The 18,086-nt window shown below is 42.2% G+C and overlaps 1 protein-coding gene and 1 pseudogene across 2 annotated transcripts in view; one reads left to right on the top strand and one right to left on the bottom strand.

Annotated features, from left to right (window-relative positions):
* Positions 1–778: 778 nt before the first annotated feature.
* On the bottom strand, positions 779–1,417 carry LOC101699908 (small ribosomal subunit protein uS5 pseudogene; annotated as a pseudogene).
* A 7,504-nt stretch (positions 1,418–8,921) lies between these two features.
* Positions 8,922–18,086, top strand: part of Arpc2 (actin related protein 2/3 complex subunit 2) — a 29,420-nt gene continuing 20,255 nt past the window's right edge. The window contains exons 1-3 of one of the 2 annotated variants that reach the window (XM_087206060.1): positions 8,922–8,979; positions 9,315–9,396; positions 17,643–17,677. In XM_087206060.1, the coding sequence (XP_087062186.1) occupies positions 9,323–9,396; positions 17,643–17,677 (109 nt within the window). In that variant the 5' untranslated portion in view covers positions 8,922–8,979; positions 9,315–9,322. The other variant, XM_013065527.3, reaches the window with a different exon arrangement.

Here is an 18,086-nt window from a genome sequence, read left to right as displayed (position 1 = left end):
CTCCCATGACTGTCACTTGTGGCTGTCTCTTGCCCAGTCATCGTCATAGAGTAACACTGTAAACTCTGAAATGAAATTGTTCTGTAATTGTTCTGTGGATCACTCTTAAACAATTAACCCCTTCCCAAAAGGATTCCTGATTCAAACCTCTTAAACATAGTGGATGGGGGCCGAGGATTTAGCTCAGTGGTTCTGCTGCCTGCCTCGAAAGCGCAAGGACCTGTATTCGATCCCTAGTACCAAAAAAAAAAAAAAAATAGTGGATGATACATTGAATTTCTTCTCCAACTGTAGCCTACCGTGCAGAAGGAGTCACTTTTGGAATAAAACCCCAGGCTGTTTTTGCACTCTACAATAGCCATGGACTTTTCTTAGTGCTAGTGCTGCTGGCTTGGTCAGTTGTTTCTCCCTGGAGCTGCCAACTCTCCAGGTTTACCTTCTCTCCCTGGGCATTGGCCTTGTCCACAATCAGGTCAGTTAGTTGGCTGGTCAGTCTGTCGGTGCCTCTGGTCCCTCATGCTGAGGGGAAACAAAACCCAGAACAGGCTTGGAGTTGGGCTAGTGCTGGGGCCAGGGTACATAGAATCCACGAGCATGAAGTTGCTGGGGGAAAATGTGGCTCCTGAACTTTCTGGTTAATTCTTACTTTTTAAAAAAAACAGATTTCATTCATTTTATTTTTCTTGTGTAAAAACCTTTATATTGTAGCTACTACTGGAGGTTGAGTTCTCTGGACAGAGACTCTGGTGTGGGTTTTCACAAGATGACCAGTGAATTCCTAGTAGGGAGACTTTGTGAACACACTCTCTTTCCCGGGGTCAAGGGTCAGGTAGCTGTATCAAAGGTGGCCTTGGAAAAGTTGCCCAGAGTAGAAGTACACCTGGCAGAGGTGTAGCAGTCATCAATGGAGCCATCAGCAGCAGCTTCTTGGGCACAGGGGCCGAGACTATGCCAGTGCCCCTGGAAGCAGGGATCAGACACACCAACACAGAGCCTGTCACCTTGCAAGGGACAGTGTGGGACTTGCCAATAGCCTCTCCACACAGGGACAATGCAGAGCTTGGCCAGGATGAGGGCCCGGCAAATAGCAGTAGCTACTTCCTTGGAGCACTTTACACCCAGACAAACATGACTGTTGTAGTCCCCAGTGGTAACAAATGGCTTGAACCTGGTGGGCTGGCCAGCACGAGTTCGCTTGTGCACGGGCATGATCTTCAGAATTTCATCCTTGAGGGATGTGCTTAGGAAAAAGAATGATCTCAGACTCCTTCATGGGTAAGGAGAAGAGATACATTTCCTCCACGGACTTGATGTTCATGTCCTTGACCAGCTGGCCCAGCTTGGTGACAGGAATCCACTCCTCATCCTTTGCCTTACTGCCGTGAGCCCGGTGGCCCTCAGCCTCAGTCCCTGCCATGCCCAAGCCCTTGGCCTAGAAGGCCACTGCGGAAGCCTCTGCTGAAGCCTCTGTGGCCAACCATGCCTCGGCTACCTGAGGCCTCCAGGCCCTTCCTCTGCACCGGCATCATCTGCCATTTGGTGTTTTCTCGAGGAAGAAACTAATTCTTACTTTTAAAGTAGGTATCTTTTTCATATCTACCCATTTCCAAGTCTTACAATACCAAATGCTAGTAAGGACAGGGAGTAATGAAAGTCCCTGTGCATTGCTAAGTGAGAAAAGAGATTGGTACCGCTACTTTGGAGAGCCCTTTAGCAACATCTACCAAGCTAAAGGTGTCTGTCCCCCAAATCTCAGCAGTCACATTTCTAGAACAGACCCTAAAACAACCTTCACAACAATACATCAGAAATGGGTGCAAGAACATTCAAGGCCACACTGCTTATAATAGCAAACACAATGGAAAGAATTTTAGTGTTCTTCAACAGGAGAAAGGATAGGTATATTTATGATCACCATGTGTAATCATACACTGGAATGCAACATCCAATTTAAATTGCTACATATAATACTATGGGTGAATCTCAAAAACCGTATTGTTCACTAAAAGAAAACTTTCAGTTGGGCACTGTGGTGCACACCTGTGATCCCAGCACTTGGGAGGCTGAGACACGAGGATCACCCTGAGTTTGAGGCCAATTTGGGCTACATCGTGAGCTCAAGACCAGCCTGAACTATAGTGAAGAGCCTGTCTCAGAAAAAAAAAAATCCAAAAGGAGATGTAGGGATGATACTATTAACAAAAAGCTTAGTCATGAGAAATATGTGCTACACTGTTGTGGTTTGGTTTTGTTTTGTCTTGTTTTTTGGTACCAGGGATAAAACTCGGGTCCTTGCACTTGCGAGGCAGGGGGCGGAACCACTGAGCTAAATCCTCTGCCCCTGAGCTACATTGTTTATGGATACACACACATATAGTAAAAGTATAAATGCATGCATGGGAAAGATGAAACACCAGAAGGGGGGGTGATGATTATATTTTCAGAAGGAGGCAGAGAAAGGAATGTAATTGAGTAGGAATCGCAAGGGTTTCAACTGCATTTCATCTTCTAAAAGATCTGAAGCAACTTTAATTTTAAAATGTTAAGTTTCAAGGAAACTGGGTGGTAGGTGTAAAGATATTTGTTCATTAATCATAACGTAAATAAAACAAAAAAATGACAAAGAAAATGACAGGACTGGTTGAAAATCTGTATTAAAAACCCTTTAGAATTGTAGATCCCCAGGGCTGGGGATTTAGCTCAGTGGTTCTAGCATGTGCTGCACAAGCGCAAGGACCCAAGTTCAATCCTCGGTATCAAAAAAGACTGTGCCCAGCCAGTCAAGTGATCTTGTCCTTTTTCACCCTGCCCATCCCACCCACATCCCTTCCTCTAACTCTACCCCAGAGATGAATTTCTATAGACTTTAGAAGATATTCCTGCCTATAAAATGAGAATAAGAAGGAAAGGGAGGGGCCTAGGGTTTAGCTCAGTGGTTTCGCCGCCTGCTGAGCAAGCACAAGGACCCAAGTTCAATCCCCAGTACCAAAAAAAAAAAAAAAAAAAAGGAAAGAGGGCATCAGTGAAAAGCAAATTTCAAAAGATCTTGGTAATTGAAAATTAGAAAACTGGACCAGGGGTGCAGTTCAGTGTTGGAGTACTTATCTAGCATGTATAAGGCCCTGGGTTTGATTCCCCAGCAAGAAAGAATGACTATCATCAAGAAATCAGATAACAAGAGCACTTGGAAGGCTGAGGCAGGGGGATCACTGCAAGTGCAAGGCCAACTTCAGCTACATAGTAAGTTTAAGACCAGTCTGAACTACATCATAGGAAGACCCTTTCTCAAAAAAAAAAAACAAAGCAGAAAAAGAAAGAAAGAGAAAAGAAAAGGAAAAAGAAGAAATCAGGTAATAACAAATTCTGGCAAGGCTTTGGGAAGTAAAGGAGCTCTTATTCAGTGTCGGTGAGAGTGGAAACTAGTAAACCACTGTGAAAATCAGCATGGAGCTTTCTCAAAAAACTAAAACAAGAAATTTCATTCAATCCAGCTATTCCCCTTCTAGGTATCTCCCTGAAAGAGTTAAAGACATCATATTATAGAGATACATACAAATTCATGTTTATAGAGATACAATTCACAATAGCTAAATCTTAGAAATTCTCCTGTATGTCCATCAGCACATGAATGGATAAAGGAAATGTGATATTTATACACAATGGAGTACTATTCTTCCATAAAGAAGAATAAACTTGAATTGTAGGGGACAGGGGAAGGGGACGTTACCAGAACCTCTGCAGTTAGTCCTGGTCTCCTGCGAGCCACGGCAGCACACAGCGAATTACAGGAAAGGTAGAAAAATGAGACCGAGAAGAAGCTGAGCTATGGGTCTGCTCAGTGCTGCTCTGGGCAGCAAAGACAAAGCCCCCAGCTTACCACACCTTTTATTCAGTACATCGGGAGAAACAAATGTAACAAATGACTTGCAGAGAGTTCAATAGTTCACATTGGGATAAACAAGGTGTAACGGAAGGCTTGCAGAGAGTTCAGTACATCTCCGGCAAACAAGATGTTGATCAGTCCAAGAACAATGAGGAACTGAGCAGATGTTTGTTCTCCCAGGATGTTTCTTGTCCTGGAGAATCACAGCATCACTGGATCACTGAAGTCTCAGTTGTGACCGGAGGCCAAACTGGAGTTATTCTGTAGCTGGGCTGTAGGCAAGAGAACTAGGCTAACCAAATGATTTATCCCTAGAATTATGTAGCATTGCTCCCAACATTGAATCATTTGTAGGAACATGGATGTCCCTTGAGACCATAATGTTAAGTGAAATAAACCAGACGCGTGAGCTTAAATATCGCATCATTTCTCTTAAATGAGAAACCAAAAATATAAATAAAGAACAAAATAAAAGACAGATAATAAGAAAAACAAAGAGATAAAAGGAGGGGGGAGGGAGGGAAATGACAAGGGAAATTCTTGCCAAACTTGAGTACCCAGCACAACTATCAATCAAGTGTCAGAATATAATTAAGATATTTCAAGCTGGGGATTTAGCTCAGTGGCACAGCACCTGCCTGGCAAGCACAAGGTCCTGAGTTCAATCCCTAGTACCTAAAAGCCACAAAAAAAGATATTTCAAATATGCAAAGATTCTAACAACATAGATCTTCTATTTCCCTTTTTTGGGAAATTACTAAAGGAGATACTTAAGCAAAACCAGGAACTCAACCAAGAAAGAGGAAGACATGGGATCCAGGAAATGGGCAAAACTGGCCCAGAACAGCAATGAAGGAAAATTCCAGAATGAAAATTGTACAGCAAATCTAGAGGAGCAGTCACTCAGATTAAAACAGGAGAAATGAAGGCTCCAAGACAAAGACTTCAGGGAGAACGTGGAATTTCTATTTTGAGCATATGGAAAATATTGCTAGACTTTTTGACAGGCTTGGTGGGGGCAGCCAACTGCAAATATACAGAAAATGAGACAAATAAGAGAAAAAGCAACAATTAACTCTAAGAAAAATGAAGAGCTGCATAAGCCAGACGACATGATTATAGTACACATCTTGGCCTATCAGGAAACAACATTTGCATATAGACAATTAGCCAAAAATTGTCATTTAACTAGGCGTCCGAAGAGACATAGCCAAATTTGTATTTTTCATAGCAGGGATTTTAATACTTAAAATTTTTAAATCCAGAAATAACATTACAAACACTTTTTTAGAAATATAAAGATAAATGCCTTTTTTTATTTTTTTATTTTTTGCTGTTGTTGTTGTTTTTTTGGTACTGGGAGTTGAACTCAGGACCTTGACCTTGCCAGGCAGGTGTAGCACTGCTGAGCTAAATCCCCAGCTAAAGGTAAATGTCAGAGCTGAGGATACTGCCTCTGAAGAATAGGCCAGGGAACTGGGAATTTTTTTTTGTTAGCTATATATGTATATGTATATTTTTTATTGTTAGCCATATATATATATTATATATAATATATATATAATATATATATATATTTCAAAAGCACTAATGTTAAAACATTGACAGAAAATTTGGGGAAAGGCTCCACAATGTCCTGAAGCCTTACCTATAGCCTCTAAGTAAATAATCTGTTTTTCCTGGGGCAGAGAAAGCAGGAGGGACAGATATAAGACCAGTAGATGAGGGTCAAGGGTTCTTAAATCATACACACACCCACACACACACACGTACATGCACGCACGCACGCACGCATACTCACACACTCCTTTGCTTCCAATTTTCTGTTACTTTGAGGTCATCTGTGAAAAAAGTTAGTGTTAAATTATATAATTAAGATATTTTTTCATTCCAAACAATTGTACTGTGGAATGCGCTGCTGGCTTGATGTGGTGATATACAAAATTTGTGGTTGTGACTGAACCAGACTCATGTTTGCTCATCGCATGACAAACCAATCACTCAGATGACCTATTTTTTGGGGAAAAAAAAGTGTATTCATGATGCAGCAAAACATGGAGATAGCAGAGCAAGTCTCTGAGGATAGGATTTGAGCAACTAATAGAATAAAGAAGCAGAATGGTCTAAGGCACCGGGAGAGGAGATCGCAGTAACCAGTGGTCTGCTCTTGTGAAATCAAACTTCATGGCTCTCTACAGGATGCATGTTCTGAAAATGGCAGGTTTAGGCATCTTCTGAAAGTAGAGGGGCCAGAGCCCCTCCAATGTCACCCACTGCATACTAGCAAACCCAAGGGAAGAGATCCAAGGCTTCAATTGATTTGAGCTAGACAAAGGTTGCCTCCAAGTTCCTGAAAAACAGTGTAGGCAGCCATTACTGCTGTTTGTTTGTTTGTTTGTGGAGACAGGGTTTCACTATGTAGCCCAGGCTGGCCTGGAAAAGTCCCTGGCTAGCAGGAGTGCTTGCTTTAGTGATAATACAAATTAAAACTAAAACAACAGTATGAATTTATAAGTGAAAGTTTTAATTGCAAGTAAGAGAAAATGGTAAGGAACTTTAGCCTGAGGAACTGACAAAGATCAAGCTGGCCTCTTAACAAAGGAAAGTAAAAGAAAATAAGGAAAAGACTCCAGCTTGAGCAGCTGGAGGGGACACACTCTGATGAAGGTGATCAGACTGACCCATTCACAAAAGAACAGAGAGACCAGTTTTATGGGGTGCTGTGGTGGGCTGGGGTCCGTAAATCATGATCTCAGTCTTGGTTTTGTAGTTCCAGAGGAATCCTCAGGACATGAGGGCTAATTCTGTTCCCATGAGATAACCGTTTTGGCTAGGGGCAGTCAAGGGAGGCTCTAATGAACCCAAGATGATCACAGGTTTAGAGCAATGAGACTTTTGAGCATAGTTAAATGTTTCTGAAAATTTCTTATCCTTGTGTCCTCAGTCTTTTTTTTTTTTTAAGAAGACAGTTTATTTGATGATGGGGAAGTAGGAAATGAGAGATGACAAACAGCTACTCTGGACAGAGTAGGAAGAATTCAAAAGTGAATTGCTCCCAGTGTCCTCAATCTTGAAGGGTGACAAGATAAGCTAGGTAAATTCAGAACTAATAAAACTTGTTTGGCTAAATTTTAGACATTCCCTAAATGTCTAACTTGCTCATATGAAGAGCTAAGAAGGATTTGACCCAGAGTTTTAAAATGAAGGTGAAGCTTCATTTCTTAGTTAACTACTGGGGATCTGTAGGCCCAAGTGAAGAGTTCTGGTTTTTAGAAGGAAAAAAAAAAGAGAAACTTTTAAGTTCCAAAGTGCCTCAAGAAAACACAAATCGGGCTGGGGATGTAGCTCAGTGGTGCCGGCACCTGCCTCACAAGCGCAAGGTCCCGACCAGTTCAATCCCCAGTACCAAAAAAAAACCAAAACAACAACACCACAAATCATGCTTTTAATAAGTAACAGATGGGCTGGGGATTTAGCTCAGTGGTTCCAGCACCTGCCTTGCAAGCACAAGGTCCCGAGTTTGATCCCCGGTACCAAAAAAAAGTAACAGATTAAAGGCCCAGGAGTTGGTTTGTCATCTGTCCCTATGGTGGTCTCTGTACCCGAACTCTTAACCTCCTGCCTTAGCCTCCCAACTGCTGGGATCACAGGCTTGTGCCACCATGACTGGGACCATTACTATCTTGACACATACATCAGAGGTGTTACCTATAGCAAAGCTAGTACAAAATCTGATAAAATATTGCTTGGCTATATGACTCTCAAACTGGTGATTTTTAAAGTCATTCCAAAGCAAATAAGTAAAGGCCAGTGAGGCAGTTTAGCTTTGATGGGTATAATCAGATTTTCCCTAAGTCTCAGTGTCATATGTGTCTAGTTTAATTTATCATTGTTAGATACTAAAGAAGGTATACCTTATCATGATACTTAAGGAAATCTGTCTTTCTTTACATCAAGAGTAGCTCAGTTGGGGCTGGGGATGTAGCTCAGTGGTTCCGCCGCCTGCCTTGCAAGCGCAAGGACCCAAGTTCAATCCCCGGTACCAAAAAAAAAAAAAAGAAAGAAAGAAAGTCAATCATGGTGGTGCATGCTTGCAATCCCAGGCCTAGGGAGACTGAGATAGGATTGCCACAAGTTCCAGGCCAGCCTGGCCTACATAGTGAGTTCAAGGCCATCCTGGACTGCATAATGAGACCCTGTCTCAAAGAAAAAAAAAGTTGCAACTTTTTTAAAAAATCTGTTTTAAAGGAATATCTGGGTATTGGTGGCAGAGCTGGATTTTTTTTATTTTTTGCATGGCCCCCCAAAACAAAGCAGAAAATAAATTATTTAATTGCATGCAGAAGGGACACAACTAAATTATACTCTCCCTAGAAAAGAGAAAATGAAAAAACAAGGGGCAAATTTAGGTGCAGATCTAGCACAAAAATGAGTTCAGATTCTGCTGGCAGTTAAGTAGAAGGAGATGTCCCTTAGCAGAGGTACTGAAGGTGAGAGTATCATGTTTGAGAGCACCGGAGGCAGCTCCCCAGGCACAGAAATGGAAACGTAACAGGAATCCAGGTAGGCACTGCTAGGTTGCCTACTAACCTAGGTGACCACTCATTCCTTTCTTTCATTGCCCTTTAACAATACATAGTTATATAACTGAGAATCTGTTTCATTTACCAGACTATAAACTCTAGGAGGGCAGGTCTTCGTGTGTTTCATTAACCACTGTATCCCTAGCACAGAGCAAAAACTAGATAGCCAAGAGTTTGGAATGAGGAAGAGATATCCACAAACAAGCTAGAAGCAAAGAATCCCGTTGGGAGATGATTAGGATGAGCTCTGGTAGGGTCTGAGAAACGACAAGACCGGAAGGGCGGAGTTAGCCCTGTGGGACAGCCGGTGGGAACAGCTGGACTGTGTGGCAAACCGAGGGAATGACAGCTCGGAGGAAGATTTACTCCTAGGGGTTGGATTGAGAGGCGGGGCGGTTGCATCACGCATGAGCAAACTCCACCTCCGTTCCCCCAGGCGCCTGCGTGCGCGTGAACGCGCAGGTCGGAGCGGAAATGGCGCCGCGGGGCCGCGCGTCCGGGCGACGAGCGGAAGTGGGTGTGAGGCCGGAAGTGGCCGGCTAGAGCCGGGGGCTGGGCGGGGACCGGGCTGGTCGGTGAGGCGGCTGTGGCGGCGGCGGCGGCTCGGCAGGCGGGTTCAGGCTTCTGGGGCCAGGTCGGTCGGGTGGGTGGCTGTCTCCACCGTCAGTGCGTGTGCGGGCGAACGCGCGTCTTCCCCTTCTCCCCACCCCGTTCCCTCTCCCCTTCTTCCCTAACCTCCTACCCCACCCAACCCCGCTCCTCAGGGGGCTGCGGGGCCGCTCCCTCCATCCTTCCCTCCTTTGCCTACCCTCACCCGCCCTTGTTTCTCCTTCCCCTGACCGGGCCAGCCGCCGCCATGATCCTGCTGGAGGTGAACAACCGCATCATCGAGGAGACGCTCGCGCTCAAGTTCGAGAACGCGGCTGCTGGGTGAGCGCGCGCCCGGGCCGGGGGTGGCTGGGCAGGCAGAGTTGACCCTCGCTAGTCCCCAGTGTGGTCCAGCTCCACCACACCTGGAGCAGAGAGATTGGGGGCCTGGCAGCGTGTTAGGTACTCCTGAAGGGCTAGACGTGGGAGGCGATTGGGCGCGGTGGGGTGAGGGGCAGAGATGCGTGGGGAGAGACTCTGAGCCAGGATGCGGAAGCAGCGAGGGGACAGGAGCTTTCGTGCTAAAGGGCAGAAGACCTGTGGGACGTGAAGGCAGCTGAGGCCGGAACTCTCTTCGAGAGAGCCCACCACCTTCTGGGGCGAGAGGGGAACCACTCCCCTCTGTATTTCCCATCTTCGATCTGAACCGGGAGAGAGCCCTCTTAGATGGGTCGGAAGGACGTCAGGAATTCCCAGGACTGCCGGTGGGAAGACACAGCCCCGATCACCCTTGGCATTCTTGTTTCCCACCCCACCTCTTCTAGAAGGAGCAGAAGACAAGATTGAAAGCACACCCAGTCTTGCAGACAAAAAAAGCAATCTCCCTAGTTTCCCTTCCCCGAACCCTACTGCAAGGAACACTGGCCATCTTGTTAGATATATTTCTCAGCCAAAGCTAATAATCCCTCCATCCACACCCTTCCTTATCTCTCTTCAGTGACTCTAGCTCTTTCCCTACCCCTTAGCCTTTATCTGGTTGTTTTCCTTTAGATTCTTGTACAAACCCCTAGCCTGTGATTTTCTTTTTTAAATGTGGAAATACTGGCCCAGTTGCACACTTTAGCCTCCAGAATCTATAAAGGTCTTAGATTACCTTTTTTAATATTGGTCTTTGTGAAAATGAGCTGGGGACATATTCCAAGGCAACCTTCTCTGTCAAACATACAAAGACAATCTTCTTTGCCAAAGCTGCTTTGCCTTTCTGATATGAAATTTAAACATGAGCACATTGGGTTTTAACTTCTAATTTTTGGTGGCCTGTGGCTAGTCCCTTTGCCTCATTTCCCCATTGTGAGGATGGGGCTTCACATCTTGGTTTCACAGTTAGGAAATAAGTGCAAACTGCTTCTGGTGAACTGGGAACTAAAAATGTTTGGAGATCTACAGAAAGGAGAGAATTGGTAGAAGGGAAATTCTAAATGGCCATAATGACTTGTGGCATGCAGGTGTTCAAAAAAAGTACTAACCCACCACTTGAGTTGCATGTTGTGCACCCTGTCTTTTATAGGGTCACAGATTTTTATCTGTAAGTCAAAGCTTTACTTTCCTTGAAGTAATGCATGCAGTGGGCAGTACTGTTGCCTGCGAGGGCTGCAGTGGCTTCTATTTTCATCTGACTTCTTGTCTTAGCCTCTCTCACCAGTTTCTTTGCATTTTAAATATTCAGTTGAATCGGCCCAGGGTCTTATTTTGGGTGATTGCTCTGTATTTTTTTTGAGCAGTGTAGCACATAGGAGGAAGTTGAATTAACTTCTGCATTTTCACAACTGATCTTAATACATTCTCAAGCCCAGACTGGCAAAGAATGAGACCTGGGTGGTTATAAGCTGATCTACAAGATAAATGGCTGTGTATTTTCAAGTAGAGGCATGTCTTTTAATGTAGGAGTATTTTCACATTTATTTGTATATTAATAACTTGTGATTCCAAAATGTGGCACATTATTCAGAACTGTATTTAGCTCTGTATTTTTCTTTATTAAAAGCTTCTTTAAAAGAGTGGATAGCTGGGTGTGGTGACACATGCCTGTGATATTAGCACTCAGGAGGCTGAGGTGGGAGAATTCCTGTAGAGTTCAAGGCCAGCCTGGACTATCCTGTCTGTAAAACAGCAGCTAACCATTTCAGGGAGATTAAAGTAGGATCTCAAGTTTAGAAGGCTTACATTAGAATTTTCAGGGCATTTTTTACAAGATACTTTTGTGGTATGAGTATTAGGCAGAGTAGAAGATGTCTTTTCTTACCCATCTCACCTGTGAAATGTGACTTTTAGTAAATGGCCTCAAAACATTCTGCTGCAAATTATTTTTTAAATCTTTGAAAAGAGACCATGATAGCATGCCTAATAGGAAGGGCTTTCCAGGGGTTGCAGTAATCCATCCAACAGAACCCTGCTTCTCAGTTAATTGTGAGTTTGCAGGCATACCAGTAAAGTAAGACAGCAGTGAAGTAGTTAAGTATTTACTACAGCACATGCCTCCACCAGAACTTCCAGCAAGGATGACCACCAGTGTGATCATAAACATATGAGCTGGGGATTTTACTCTGGCACTGCACCTGCCTTGCAAATGCAATGTCCTGGGTTCGATCCCCAGTACCAAAAAAAAAATCATAAACATCTGTGAGATTCTACTGGTGCTCAACACCAGAGAAGAGTAGAAAAAAGGCCTTTTGGAGTAAAGTTAGAGAAGAGTTAAGGGAAGAGCTGTGTTAGAGTGGAGATCAGGAAAAGATGAGTAAAGGGTGTAGCTTGAAGGAGAAACCCTGGAGATTTGAAAGGCTTTGCTAGTTTGAGAGCCTGTTGGGAGAGGTCAGCTCCACCCTGCTTTTTGCACTTCTCAGAATAAACTGATTGGAGAAATTATGGTTGAAGTCAACCTTTTCCAGGGTGCATCTTCCAGCTGGGTGATGTACAATATAATAGCAACTGGCTATGGGTGGCTAGTTAAATAAAAATTAAAGTGAAGTAAAATTAAAATTAAGTTTCTCAGTCACACTAGTCTCATTTCTAGTGCTTAGTTGCCACATATGGCTCTTAGCTGCTGTATTTGAACAGCGCAGATGTAGAATATTTCCATTATTACAGAAAGTTCTAATGAAAATGAAAGCATGAGATAGTCTTTTTTATTTCTTTTCTCTTTTTTTCAGGTGCTGGGAATTGAACCAGGGCCTTGTGCATACTAGGCAAGCACATTACCACTGAGCTACATCCCTGCCTTTAGGAAATAGCCTTAAAAGTAATTTGTGGTATATACTTAAGAATACAGTTGCAGGGCCGGGGATTTAGCTCAGTGGTTTCACTGGCTGCTGAGCAAGCACAAGAACCCAAGTTCGATCACCAGTAGCAAAAAAAAAGAATACAGTTGCATTAATTTTCCTTTTGAGGTTGATTTTTTAATTTTTATTTTAATGATGCCTCTCATCATCATGCTGGATCATTTGCCTATGACATTCTTTTGAAAGTCTAAACTTCCTTCGGGTAAAGCAGTTCTGTCTTCTAAATTATTCAAGAATATATATTTGTTCACAATAACCTTTTAATTTGGAGACAGCTCTGACAAAGTTTAAGACTCATTCAAAACAGATTGCTTCTTTTTCCTACCACACTCTTGGGGAGTGGCTTATTGGAACTATCCATATACATATCCTCACAAAGGGATACTTATTAGTAAATCGTCTGTGCAAACTAAGAGAATGCGACTGATTAAAAAGCTATAACCAGCACTGCAAATAACATCATGTACAGATCTTACAGCAGCACTGCCTTTTCCTTTAGGAGTTCTTACCCAGACCCTCAATTAAACCAGAAGTAATCTGGCAAATTAATTGAATTTTTTTGTTATTGTATACACACCATGAACCTTTTCAGCCTTGGAAGCAAAGCCTGTCAACTAAGCTGGAGTCTGGAGTCCAGACCTGAGGAAATGCTTCAGGTGCAATTTGCTGTTGATTTTTAAGTGCCTGGCTGGCTCCTCGCCACTGCCTGTGCATATTGTGGGGAGCTGTGGTTCTGTGAGGGGGAGTGAGCTCAGAAAGCAAGCAGTGCCATTTGGGGTGGGTGAGGACTGTGGGAGGAGAAATTTGAGAAAGAAAGAAATTAAATCTTGCTGATACTTGTTCTATATGTCCTCAGGGAGACAGACTAGTTTGAAATGATTTAGAATTTTGGAAGTGAAATGTAGTGGCTGTCTTTCTAGCCTCCTTGGGACCACTTTGGAAATGAAGCCCCAGAGCTGCAGTAGACTAAACTGATCCCAATGGAGCACAGTCTGTAATTTCAGTCTTTTTTGCTTCCCCAGCATTCTCAATGTATATATCTTCAGCTCAGTAAATGTTTTCTGGAAAGAAGGAATGGAGACAGAATGTCTCTTGTTTTCTTGAGAAGCTTACTACTTTACTGACAGTGTAAGCCAGCTTTTAAATCTCTTTGGTCTCCATATTTTGAGATATAGCTTAGCAGAAAGACAGACCACTTCTTACCTAATATGATCTACTTGGTAGTCTTTGCTCAGAAAGAATAATGGGAGCCTTATAGAGGATTTTGAAAGAGTGATCAGAAACCTTTAGAGTGAGCTGAACTCATTAATTTAATTCCTCTAATTCAGAATATAGAATAGATAACTAGAAGAGGGACACATATCCCTCAGTGGGGAATTGGATCCTAGGGTATATTCAGGACAAACTCCAAAGTTTTTCCAATTTTAGCTTTTTCAGCAGGGTTATGTTGTGGGAGAAATTTAACACCCTTACACCTTCATTTTTCTCATGTCTTCATCTATAAGATGGGATAATTCCGATGATCCTATAAGCATCATAAAACTGCTACAAATAAAACAGAAGAACAGACCTGAGAGGAGTACTGAGAGGCAACAATGGCCTGATATTTTATAGGCAATTACTCGTTTAACCTGGTGCATGCACTTCTGACAAATGTTGCTGAGTTACTACCTAGAAAGCATGGCACACATCCTACCTATAAATAATGGTGGTCAGTTAGCCCTCCGGTGAAAAGCTATTTTACATCTTTTTCTCCTTCTCAAGGCCAGTGGTAGGAAACAAACACTTTATTGCTTTAGCAGCTAGCTTCCTAAGACTCAAATGATCCTACTTTGTTTTATGGGCTAGCAGACAAGATGTACACATTTCCACATTTATTTTTGACCAACTTGCTCAAGACCTGTCAACTAAGTACCTGTCTTTTACAAGTATGCTCTCTGCTCCCTCAGTTGTGAGCAGGGTTGCTGGGAAATAATGGAACATATAACATGTTTTATGGCTGTTAAAAAGCTGTTGCAGAAGCTAAGCAATATCCATCAAGGAAACTGACCTCTCCTAAGCATCTGTTAGTCCTGCTAGAAAACAGAAAACAACCTATATAAATCATATACAAAGTTCACCCTACTACTTCAAAGCCATCCATATATGACTTAGAAAGTACACTGGGTGTCTGTCTCTACAAATAGCATCAAGTGGTCTTAGGTAGAATCAGTGACTTCAGAACATGAGAAAAGACCTAGACCTAGATGAAAATTTAAATTGCTTCTGAGCTTTCACTTGGGAACTGTAAAACAAAAGAAATGAAGGCCAACAACCACTCCACACCTCTGGGAAATAAGACTATAGAAGGAAGAAATGGAAACAATAATGTGTGGCCTTTATGAATGAAATATTAAAAGGATATCCAAGAGGGCCGGGGATTTAGCTCAGTGGTTTCACTGCCTGCTGCACAAGCACAAGGACCCGAGTTCAATCCCCAGTACCAAAAAAAAAGGATGACCAAGGGAAGGAGGTCCTGAAGTATATTTTCCTGGGAAAATCTAGCAGTGTTGAAGAATCAAAGTTTATAAAAGTCCACATTGCATCATTTACTAGGTGGCTATATTTTTATTAGTTTTTTTTTCCCCTTTTAGGCTTTTAACTCAGTAAAGGTAAGAGCTGAGTTTCTCACTCTCTCGCTTCATCAACACATTTGAGAAAATCAACTACAAATAACCTTAGGGTTCCAAGTTATAAACATCTGACTCCAAAGTTTTGACTTTGAGGCATAAAGTACCCTGAGCACAGGTCCTCATTGGGAAAAGTCACAAAGATCGGTCCTAAGTAGCTTACTGCCTAACTTAGGAATATCTGTCAAATCACTGTGATTAATATTTTAGTTTACTATTCATGGCTGCACAGAAGGTTTGGAGGAGAAAGGCTGCTAAGGACAGCATTAGGCCAAAGGAGACTATGAGAAGTCATCTGGGAGTTAGAGGTCAGAGAACTGTGATCCAACAAAGAGACCTCAGAGTGTGAAACACCATTACCAGGATCATTTCTCAATCCCAAAACCAGGTGCTTGTTATTGTACTTCTGAGGTTTTCGATCATGGCAAGACTGTTCTAGGGGAAAAGTATAGCACTTAATAGCCCAAATAGATTAAGTTATTTACTCCTCTACAATCTGTTAAAGTTTCAGGTGCAGGGAGTGAGTGTAATTACACTTGATCTTAGCCAAAAGGCCGAGAAGCGATAAGTGAGTGTAATTACAGAAAAAGCAAATCTTTCAGAGTTCAAAAACTCAGGGCAGTATGTGTTCCCCAAACCTGGCTGAGCTTCAAGTTCCTCTCTGTAAAATGGGGATAAAACACCTACCCCATTCAGCTGTCATGCAGCCTGAAATGATGTATGTACAGCAAAGTTTTTCAACCAGTGTCTCATGACTGAATACAAATATGCTGAGATAATGACCCCCACAGTTCTTTTTTTTTTTTTGGTACCGGGGATCAAACTCGGGACCTTGTGCTTGTGAGGCAGGTGGTGGAACCACTGAACTAAATCCCCAGGCCAACCCCCACCATTCTTAAAGCAACCAAGACATGATCTTTAGGCTAGATCACTCACCCAAAGGTACCAAACAGATATGATCATGTTTTGTCTGCTCCATATGATAAAGGAGGTCAGGAATCACAGTGACAAAAGCCTACCACTGTCCTTAATATATAGTTTTATTTTTTTAATACACAGTAGTTTTTTTTGTTTTGTTTTTGGTACCGGGGATCAAACTCGGGTCCTTGCACTTGTGGGGCAGGCGGCGGAACCACTGAGCTAAATCCCCAGCCCTAATATACAGTAGTTTTAATGCCAACACCCTCTGCAATGATCTTGATGGTCCCTAGAGTTTTCTCACTTGTAAATGGGATCTATTTATTTGTCACATGGGCACATTTTGAAATTAAATGAAATCATGATCAAGCTTGTAGCACTGCCTGATTCACAGAGAATGACCAAGAAATTCGTCTTTCTATTTTTTAATGGAGTTAGAGGAGACCAGATTACAGAGTATGCTGCTTTTTTTTTTTTTTTTTATGGTACCAGGGATCAAACTCAGGACCTTGTGGTTGCGAGGCAGATGCGGTGCCACTGAACTAAATCCTCAGCCCGAGGAGACCAGATTTTAAAACTGGGACAGATTTGGGGGATTATAGTAGCTTTCAGAATTAGTTGTAGTATAAGGAGAACTAGGATTCCTATTAGCATCAGACTGTTGTACAGCCTGGAATCCTAGAAAAAACCACCTGGATGATCCTCAGGGCTACTGATTGGGCACCTCAAGATAACGGCAACCTACTCAATTCATTCAGACAGGATTTAAGAGCTATTCTTAAATTCTCTTAGGAAAAAAGAATTACTCCTTTTTCTGAGGAAGCTTCTAGAATACTAGTTAGTCAATAAAAGACTTCCAGCAACTATATTATCTAATCCCAGGTCTGTTCTCTTGTTTTATTTGTAGTAGTTTTATGAGGCTTGTAGGATCATCTGAATTGTCCCATTTAAAGATGAAGAGATGAAAAAGATGAAGGTATAAGGATGTTTAAATTTTTCCTACAACATAAGCTTGTTGCAAAAGCTAAAATTGGAAAGCAGATGTTCTGACTGTCCTCAGTGATTTTATAGTCTTACTTTCTGCTGCACTTTCTATGTAAGTACAAAGCTAGAATTTCAAAGCAAAACTAAAGTACAGTTAGGGCTTTTTGGAGGTGTAAGGAAGGGAGAAATATGTATAAAAAGACCTGGCGATAGACCTTGAAATGGAACAGAACTTGCTGTTTTGTTCTATAGTCCAAAGCATCCTTTCACTTAGGCAAATTAGAAACACTACATTATCCTTAGGTTTTTTTCTTTGTGTTACTTTCATGTCTGCTGTCCTGTGAGGGATGCATTGACAGAAGGTGATGTTTTGTGGTTTCCATATACAAACGTGTGTGTTGTGTTCTCGGGGAATCCACAATTGAAAGTGAGTAGTGACTATGGCAAGAGATTCAACAGAAAGTGAAAATCAAAAGCCATAGCTATCCTTCTAATTTTAATTTGAGCAAAAGTCCAACAGTTCAGGCATATGAGAAAATGAGTTGTGTACTCTCCAGCAATGAGCCTAAGCTTTATGCAGAATACTTGGTCTTGAGTAAAGCTCGGGACCCTTTCCAAGTCCCTCGAGGACAAGCAGCAATACAGTTTTCTTAACTAAAGACTTTTTTTGTTTTTTTCACAGAAATAAACCAGAAGCAGTAGAAGTGACATTTGCAGGTAAGTATCTTTTTTTTATTATTATTAAGTTTATTGGTACATTTTAGGTGTATAGTATGATGACATTCCTCATTGAGAATTTGTGCCTTTACATGATATATCTTGGTTCTTATTTTTTTCCCCATTCTCCTGCCCTCCCTTCAACCCCTGCACCCCTCCCTAGTTACATAGACTTTGTTTCCCTTTTTTTCTTTTCTCATATTTTTTTTCCTTTCCCTTCTTTCCTTTCCTCTACCCCTCCCACTTTCCCTTCCCCTTCCTCTTTGGAGCTTTTTTCCTATTTCACATTATCTGTTATACATTTTTGCGGGTAAGTATCTTTATCTCAACCCTATTAAGAGAAGGTATGGTAAACAAAATACAAAATAACTAGATTTTTAATTTATTAGTATGTGTATGTAGTATATGT

The sequence above is a fragment of the Heterocephalus glaber genome, unplaced genomic scaffold (assembly GCF_053883595.1).
Source record: "Heterocephalus glaber isolate CG9 unplaced genomic scaffold, H.glaber_assembly_v1.0 deba00000621, whole genome shotgun sequence".
In the NCBI taxonomy this organism is placed as follows: Eukaryota; Metazoa; Chordata; class Mammalia; order Rodentia; family Bathyergidae; genus Heterocephalus; species Heterocephalus glaber.
Note: the sequence above shows the minus strand (reverse complement) of the source record. Positions and strands in the feature narration are given on the sequence as shown.